Source organism: Trematomus bernacchii, unplaced genomic scaffold (genome assembly GCF_902827165.1).
Source record: "Trematomus bernacchii unplaced genomic scaffold, fTreBer1.1, whole genome shotgun sequence".
In the NCBI taxonomy this organism is placed as follows: domain Eukaryota; kingdom Metazoa; phylum Chordata; class Actinopteri; order Perciformes; family Nototheniidae; genus Trematomus; species Trematomus bernacchii.
Genome location: NW_022987409.1, coordinates 4920240 through 4929278, shown reverse-complemented (window position 1 = coordinate 4929278; position 9039 = coordinate 4920240). Strand labels below are relative to the sequence as shown.

The 9039-nt window shown below is 37.7% G+C and overlaps 1 protein-coding gene across 1 annotated transcript in view; it reads left to right on the top strand.

Annotated features, from left to right (window-relative positions):
• Positions 1 to 3411: 3411 nt before the first annotated feature.
• The window catches only part of diaph2 (diaphanous-related formin 2), a 341446-nt gene continuing 335818 nt past the window's right edge, over positions 3412 to 9039 (top strand). Inside the window, 2 exon segments of the mRNA XM_034137301.1 lie at positions 3412 to 3467; positions 4109 to 4478. Of these exon segments, the coding sequence (XP_033993192.1) occupies positions 4395 to 4478 (84 nt within the window). The 5' untranslated portion in view covers positions 3412 to 3467; positions 4109 to 4394.

Sequence of the window (9039 nt, the reverse complement as noted above, 5' to 3'; positions counted from 1 at the left end):
ACAAAAAATACTTTCTTATCATCCATTTATTCCAAATTCCTTGATTTATATCTCCATGATTTGTTATCGTCACAGTCAGATAGTGTAAGTGCAAACAGCAGTGAGTCGTTAGAGGTCAGGCCAAGGTCTCCGTGCTTGACCTCATACTTAGGCTTACATAAAAATGTTCGCTCAGAGTTTATACTTTATTTGCATAACATTGAGCAGTGACACGGTCCTCTCGGAAACATCTTTGTGTTTGTGTCTCAGTGATCTCACAAGAGCATGTTTCAGGTGCCCTTTCAAAAGCACACTCATGTAGCTTGCTTCCATGGTAACAGGTAAATGTATACACTTATCTCCCTACAGTTTTCAATGAAAATACATTTAAATTAGTTTGTTAGTTGAGGCTAAATGAACATGTTGGAGTCCTTGTACGTGTACTGTCCTTGTAATCTGTTTCTGTATTTAAGTTATTTATAAATAAACAATTAAGAAAAGAAAAGAGTGATATTGGAAAAGTGGAAACTCCGCATCCAGGACTCTCTACCTGAAATATCTACTTTTATATGATTAAGGAATTATTTCAAAACTACATGATAAAAAAATCACTCAATTTAATAATAATTGATACTAATATTCATCCGAAGTCCCTTCATATACAGAGCGAACAAAGTAGAGCAGAACATGCAAAGACTGTTCCTAATAAGGTCAAATATATACAAGCAATATGTCTAGCTAGCCTTGGTAGAGTAACTAAGTAGAGTTTTCCCTAAGTTTTTTGTGAGTTCTGCAAGGCTGGGGAAGAGTGTGGTGCTGCATTTTAGTACAGTGGGGGGTCAATGAATAATTTCCAACTCATTTCACTTTCATCTCTCAGTTCTAAACACGGTGCTCTTTGACGTCGCTGCCTATGATGACCTCATATCTCTCTAAGTCTTGCCATACTGTAAAAGGAGAGGATTGGCTCTGAACAAGTGCAAAACATGCTGGGAGTTCAGTCGGGACCTTTTGGCTCAAACTCTAAATAGGATGTGAAAAGTAAATATAGAACATTTTTCACAGAAATAAATTATGAAATAATTGCTGGAGTCAAAACCCCATTAATACTGATTTTACTAGTAGAGTGCACATTTGGTTGAATATCAACAGGGAGTTATGGATCTTACCATCTTCAACCAAAAGCTCACATATTATGTTAGATTTGTAGTTTAACTAGTGCAGTAGTGAAACTGACACCAATTGAAATACATTCAACAAAATACTTTGACAAATAATAAGTATTCAGACCTTATTTTTGTCATTGTGTGTCTACTTTTTCACGGCCATGGTAAGTCGTGTCGGAATGGCCAATGACCCTTGGGAAAATGACGTCCCATTTCTAAACAGCTGCATGAATTTAATTATAGAGCTTGTGAGTGGATTTTGACTGCAGTATAGTAGCTACCCAGAAAATAGAAACAGCATTACCAACCTAAACAATAGTTAACACTGCATATGTTATATATGAATTACAGAATCATTGGCTGCTTTGCTGCCATATGCTATTTCTCTGTCATTTTATTTTGTATTGATCTATTTAGAAATTGTACCTCAATTAAACACTTTTATACTGGGGATACTGGGTCATGATCATTTTAGATTAATCAATTTGAAAAACATGAATTCTTGTGGGGATGCAACACACTGCAACACACAGAACCTTGTAATAGTTCTGCTTAGTGCGTGTTTCTTAGGACTTTAAAATACTGGTTATTACTTGTGGTGGGAATTCCACACTTCATCACCTTCTGGTAAGAAATGAACACATCTACAAGTTTAAACCAAAGTTGTGTTATTTAATGAAGAGTTTAAGCATTTAACTCTAAGAAATGCTTTGTTACAATTTCGTGCAACAGATCCAATAGGCTCAACCAAACGGTGGATGACATTAGTCCAACAGATGGAAAACTGAATGACCTAATTACATTTTTGAATCTGCTTACGAGCAGCTGGACTCATCCATAATATAGAGAGAAAACTGAAAAACTGAAAATGAAATGTTTCTCATGTTTTTAGAGAGAATGTTTACTGGACATTATTATTATTTATTTTAACTTGAAGGTGATCAGGCAGAATCAGTACCACATCAAGTGTGGGATTTAAAGTCAATTTCAGTGTTTTATTACATTCTTAGTCTGTATAGGATATTACTATGCCAGTAATATGTTGCCGCATCTCAAAGCGTAACTACTGTTCTGAAAAAAAACTACTTACAGAACTTTCTTAAACTCCTCAGGGAAATTATCTTAATAGGGGTAGAGTGCATTATTTACAGTTGGAAACTTGCACATGGTGGTCACATGCCACAGAATGACATGTGAGCAAGAGACAGCAGTCTTGTTTACTGAAGAGAGCTCCTTTGGTCATGTTGTGGTTAAATCACCATTGTGTTTGTTCCCATAACCAAGATACATATCACTTTGGTTCTAGTGTTTGGTGTTCTTCATTGGGGAAGTGAGATTTGTGAAAGAGAAGGAAATGTTGCAAGTGTGAATGTGTGACAGTAACTGGATGTGAGATCTTGGTTTGTTTTTACTAGGCCACTGTGGAATAGGTAAACATAGGTAAACAATAAGATGAATAAAATAAACATGCTTCATTGTCAGAATCATCATTGTGGATTTGGATATGTGGTATTAAGGGTGTCATCACATCTCTCTGTGATCAGGTGAAAGAGAACTTCCTTTTAGTGTAAAATGAGAAAAGTATAAATATTACTTGTGCTGTGTTACTGTACACATTATCTATAGGCAGTAGACAAACCAAGCCCATTTTCCAACAAGGGAGAAGATTTGTATTTTTTGTTTGTTTGAATACTTGTTTGACAACAGCACAATATATGTAAGGGTTTTTATTATCAAGCACAGTGATAGATCATTGTTCAAACAATTTTCTTATTTAACCTTTATTTAAGGAATACCCATTGAGACTAAGGTATTTTTTTATCAATGTATAAGATTGTTATCAACCACCAATAGTCATATCACACATTTACGTGTTAAAAACCCATACATACAAACAATACAGTCACACGTTTAAGCCTAAATATGTTTAAGGATTATACCAAAACACACCCAGTCGGACAATATTGGGGACACTATTATGTAACTAGGTTACAACAAAACAATAACACAAGCTGTTATTATCACACACATAGACATAGAAGGGTGTGTCATTCACGCCCGCAGTCCTATCCGCGGCCCCCCTTTCATAATAATCACAGATCTATTCTTACAAATGACTGAGTCCCATCCGCTTGCTGTGAGATCAGACTGACCCTTACGTCACAGCAGGCTCCTCCCCTTGGACGCCACGCCGACCTTATGACTGTCAGCAAATCTGACCAATAGAAACTGAAATCCCCACGTCTGACGTATCTCGTGGGCCAATCAGAACGCGGGTGGGTGGAATCACCGTGGGCCTGGCTTTCAAGCTTGGTTGCGAAGGTAAGCTCTGGATGGGTTTTTGTGAGTTTTATTTCACATTTAGGTTATTATTCATTCTGTAAGTTATATCCTAGTGCTGCATGTGCTTGTGTATTATTGAGTCTGATAAAATAAATTATGTTCGGTGGTTAACGGTCGTCCATTTAGCCTGCCTGGCTAAGTGTACATCACTGCAAAGTATCCCAATCAGAGAGAACAACGGTGATTTCCCCTATTATAACAATTGTTCTTTGATTCTGATTAATGGCTGTATTGTCAGCTCTATAACAGCCTTGTCAGTGAACGTAGACATCTGTCAGAGAATCCGGGCTGCCTTGAAACCTTTTTTTTGTCAGTTACTACTTTGTTATTGCTGAGTTACACGGTTTAAGTTGGCTTTCTCTAACAATTAACACCTCTTTTCAAACAAAGGGATCTGTCTGTAAGTGTAAAAATGCATTGGTTTTTAATTTAGCCTAGCTCCCTATAGCTACCTCTACATATTGTTTACATCTGTTTTACCGATCACAGTATACCGGCTTCACTGTCTGCAAACTGCATACTAAAAAGGCTGCTGAGGCAAACATTTTCAAGTTAACGCCCAAGTCATTATAATAAACGAATTATCTAATGTTAACATAATATTGTGTTCTTCTATATAGAGCCATCACCGCTGTGAGAACTGACTTACTGCCTAGCTGAGGAGACATCAGGACGGATACCATATCCTACCACACCTCTTCTTCTCCAAGCAGTTGGATACTGTTCAGGAACTTTTTGAAACCGGTCAACATTATAATTTTTTTTGCCTTTTTAAACGGAATGGATTTTGAAAAGACCTAACCTGGATGGTTTGCTGTCTTGTTAAAAGCCTGCTGTTGGAGTTTGCCAAGTTTTGAGGAGGTTGCATCAAGTCTTTTTGGAGGGGAACTAACTGAAAGCCGAAATATGGATCAAGCCAGCGGCGGGGAGGACCCGAATAAACCCTCTAAAAAGAAGTCCAACGAGGACGAGAGTAAAAACAAAAAGCTGGTAGGTGTTCAGACTGGCTCGTTGCTGTTGTATGGAAGAAGTGTGCAGTGAACTGTCACATCCTGTATTCCCACAAGCAAGGGTTAATTTCTCTCTCATCTCTAGTGAGCCTGAGAAAGTTGCACTACTCCATGGTAGCAAAAAGTTTGCATTTTTACCTCAGGTTATAATGGCTTTGTTGGGCACATTGCTCTGAAAATGTAGGCTGTTAACATAACATTGTATAATGTTAAAGTAAAATCAAACCAGGCCAAGTTGATACTTTTCGAGTAAATGTAGTAAACACCATGTTGTCAATACAGCACATCTCTATTTTAATGCAGGATGAGGCTCAAATAGTTATTGATGTGTTGTTATTACTTTTTAATGTAGCTGAATACAGAGAGGCTAATAGCTGTGAGAGTTCAGCTAAAGAGATATTGTTACATTGAGTGCTTTACTTTTCAAAGCACTCATGTGATTATCCCCATCAATACATCTCCTGAAAGTTCTCTGAAGAGCATTCTTGTTGTGACAGTTGGGCTACAAAGTGTTTTTTTAATACATATGCAAAGTTCAGTTACAAAATGACTCATTGCAAAGCATGATATCTACGTGGTTTGGGGTGTTTCATGAACTGCGAGAGTGTGTGTGATTGATAAAACCTATCCTCAGTCAGACTGAACTGTATTATCAGCTCAATTATGACAGTCCCAGGAGGACATTATCTATTAGATAACAAGTGACCAACTATGTCACCGACATTCATGTCAGTTTGGCTTCTCTTTTGGCTTGAAGTAGTTTAATAGTTAATGTAGAGTAAGGATTGTGCTTATTAAGAAAGTAAGCTACCCTGAGTCTGCTTTATGGGAGCTGAGATGTCATTAAGCTATTCCTGCATGCTATTGCCTGGAAATGAGATCAAGACTTGAGGTTGTCGTGGTAATAGTCGAAGTGGATTGTGTTTAAAGTCTGGATCAATAACTTCTAATCACACCCTTTGCAGTACTTGTTTAAACAGTGTCTCTTTCTTTAAGAGCAAGCGCCTTATTTGGTGGACTTTAGCCACTTTGCATTCTCTGTCTTACAGTAGGTGGAATGTAAACCTGTAAATCTCTGTCACATGTATGTCAATGCTTACACACTGTCATCAGCTGTAGAAAGCACTGGTGGAAATACAGTTTCCCTTACCAAAGACAATACACTTTGGCTGCTATTGATTATCGTTTCTGCTTTTCAACGTTTGTCAGCGTGGAAAGCTTGGCTGCTGTTGAACTTCCTAAAAGATCTCTCTGTAGCCATCAACTGACTCAAAGTAGTGTTTTAAAACAGCTTTATATTCTGCCATCTACTTTTCTATTGAGTTGTTTCTACTTTTACAGAAAGTGACCAATGAGCCAAGTTGGACAGATTGCACACACAAGGGCTGCCTGCTAATTACATTCATCAACACCTCACTTGTCTACGTAGGTGGTGTTTCTCTGGTATAAAACCAGTCCTAAAACTGTGACATATGGAGTCTAACACCACTGCTGTGTTTCGGATTGGGTAAACATTCCCACACTTATAATCACTGGTTGTGTTCAGCAAAGTAAAGGTGAGGGAAAGTGTGACCATAACAACTGCCAGACAGGAAATCCCAGAATGGACTGAAATGACATGTTCTCCTAGAGCTACCTAAAGGGTGTTGTCTTGAGTATCAACAGCCTGCAACTCTTGAATATCCTGCCTCCCAAGTTAAAAAAATCTTTGCAAGGGAATCTAGATGACGTAAGCTTTTCAGCAAATCACTAGTGAAAAGTCTCTGTGAGATCACTTCTTTTTGTTCCTTAAAGTGGTCTCAGGGCCCTGTTGCTCAATCCTCCAGGCAGAGCAGTCCGAAGCAAAGGAAGCCTGAACTGTGGCAGCTGCAAACTTCTCAGCACTTAGTTTGGGGGAGGAAGTAATCATTCATCCCTGGGTGTAGCCATGATCTGTTCTCTTTTTTTTGTCCCCACTTGTAGCTACCCCAATGTAAACTGTAGCTCCATGTTTGTCTGCATGCATGTAAATAAGATGTACATGTACAAGCTTGAAGGTACTTGAAAATGTAATCACTGAAACAGGAACTTAAAATCTGCTCAGAAATGAACATTCATCTCTTACTCCTTCTTTCTCATGGTTAGACACTTAACATTACTAATGTTACTTCTACATTAATATTTACAGTTTTTACCATATATGGGGCTAATCTTACATCACTGACATGCAGTGTAGGCTTCGTGGATTTGTTCCAGACATGCGCTAATGTCCATCATGAGCTGGATCAAAGTAGACGTTGTCACAGTCTTTTCACACTAGGAGCTGATGAAAAGTACACTTACTATTCGCATGGCTAAGAAGCAAAGTGGCCGACACTGGCACAGTTTGGTCTCAGCAAAGTCAAATCAGGCTTTAGAGGAGAAACACTGAAAGCTGTATGTTTGTTTAACAAGTCACTGGGTAGGATTACATCACAGCAGTTTCATTCGGGCTTTCGGCCCAGAATGTAGATACTCAACAACACAGACAAGGACATTAGAATATGTGTTGTTGTTTGTCTACTCTGTGATAATGTCCTTTTTGTGATACTGTAGAAAACATCACATCCATAAAAGGCAGTTGGAATGAGGTCATATTAAAGGAATTCAGAGGAGCAAGTTTGACAGAAAAGGAGACATTTTATCTTTCTGCATACCAGAGTAAAAGATGACCTCACACAGAACAGCACGAGGGAAGCGTCATCCCAGTGCATCCCTATATATATTTTTGGACTTCACATCACATACTTTATAAGTACAAGCTTATTTTAAACCTTCAATTGCAACTTAGAAAACAGTCATTTAGTTTGTGCCCTTATAGAGCGCCACAGTATCCTAAAACCCATCTAATCGATAGATTTATGATCGATAGATTTATGATTAGAAAATTATAAAAGTAGGGTAAACATGTGGATATTTTCCGGCTGAACAAAACGTGATCTGTCTCTTCAATTTGTGTCAACCACAGACCTTATTTCGAGCTATTTTCCTAAATCCTATGGAGAAATTGCATTGTTTTTTGTCAAAGGAACCGGAAGGAGTTTACTTCCGGGTTTTAGGACGCGTCACTGTGGCACTCTATACATTAAGACATTTTAATTCAAAGTGAAGTAATTCTCTCTTTACCAGAAAACTTAAACATGACTCCTTTATGATGTAAGAAGGAATGATAATGTTTCACGACTTTGCTGTCATTTTAGAGGAACAGTTGTAATATAGTAGCAGTAATATAAAAGTATATGAAACAATCCACTCAGCAGAGATTTGTCATACATCAGAGATGTTCATGCTCGAGCACACATTATATTTAACAAAGGCTTTAGTTGCACAAAGTATGTAGAATCGTGATTGCTGTTCAAGAAACAATGCTTTGTTTTAAGTAATACATTTTTGTTTATTAAACACATAATGTGTTACTACAAGTACCAGCACTTTTCATCTGCATTGTGTTTGGTAGGTATTTTCATCCTGTAATGTAATCAGTCAGTTAACAGACTGATTCATGTTAGTTTACAGGCTGTTCTTGTCAGCTTTTACTTTTCTATTATCTAGATGAAAAGGAACAAGGGTGATCTGTATCTCAAAGGTCATTTGTTGGTGTGTGAGTGGGAGGGAAACTGGTTAGGGGTTAACTGCATAACCATTATTCTACACATTTACTACACATAGGTTGAACAGTTAGTCAGCACCTTAGTTAATGAGTTCTGAATGAACATGCTTATCAAAATGTACAACTTGATTAGGATGATTGGTTGTGACCTTAGAACTAATTACCTAGTGTAATCAAACAATCTAATGTTTGCAGTACTGTACCCATTCTCACTTAACAAGCAAGTATTTTATTACTTGCAATTTGTATGCCGAGGTGAGAAATATGATGAAAACATATTAAAGAGAGTAAAATACATCTGCTTTTACGTCCTTGTTTAAACATAATTTTCGTATTAGATAATGCAGAAAATGTGGATTTGTGGTAAAGAAAAACGTAAATATTACTAAAGCTAATATAGCAAGGCACAGGGGTCATATTCATATGGGTCCCTGTTCACACAGTATAGGAATTCTGGGCAATGATTAGACAAACTGGCCAACATTTCTATTCAATAAAAGAAAGTATTTGTATTTGGTCCTGTGGGAAGTAGGGGAATATGTGCTTAGTAAAATAACAACAAGATAACGAAAAGGACACACTTTTGCTTTGAACAAAATCTATAGGTATGCAAGTTGTGGTCGTCGGTACATATTCAGTAAATGTGCGATGCCATCAGCCATGACATCTGTAGCTACTAGCTATGCTGCAGGCTTCTTTCTATTGTGTTAAAGAGTTAGGAGAGTTGCTGTGTTGAAATTAATGTTTGTTTTGGCATCACAAGTGTCTGGAGAGCGCAGGAGCTTGCTACTTGTTAGCCACGAGCTACAGAAACAAGCCAGGTGCAGATAATTATCATTGACGTTAGCCGACCCGTCTCCCAGCAACTATGATTTTTTGGCTAGGGTAACCGTCAAACTGTGTGGAAATTGTT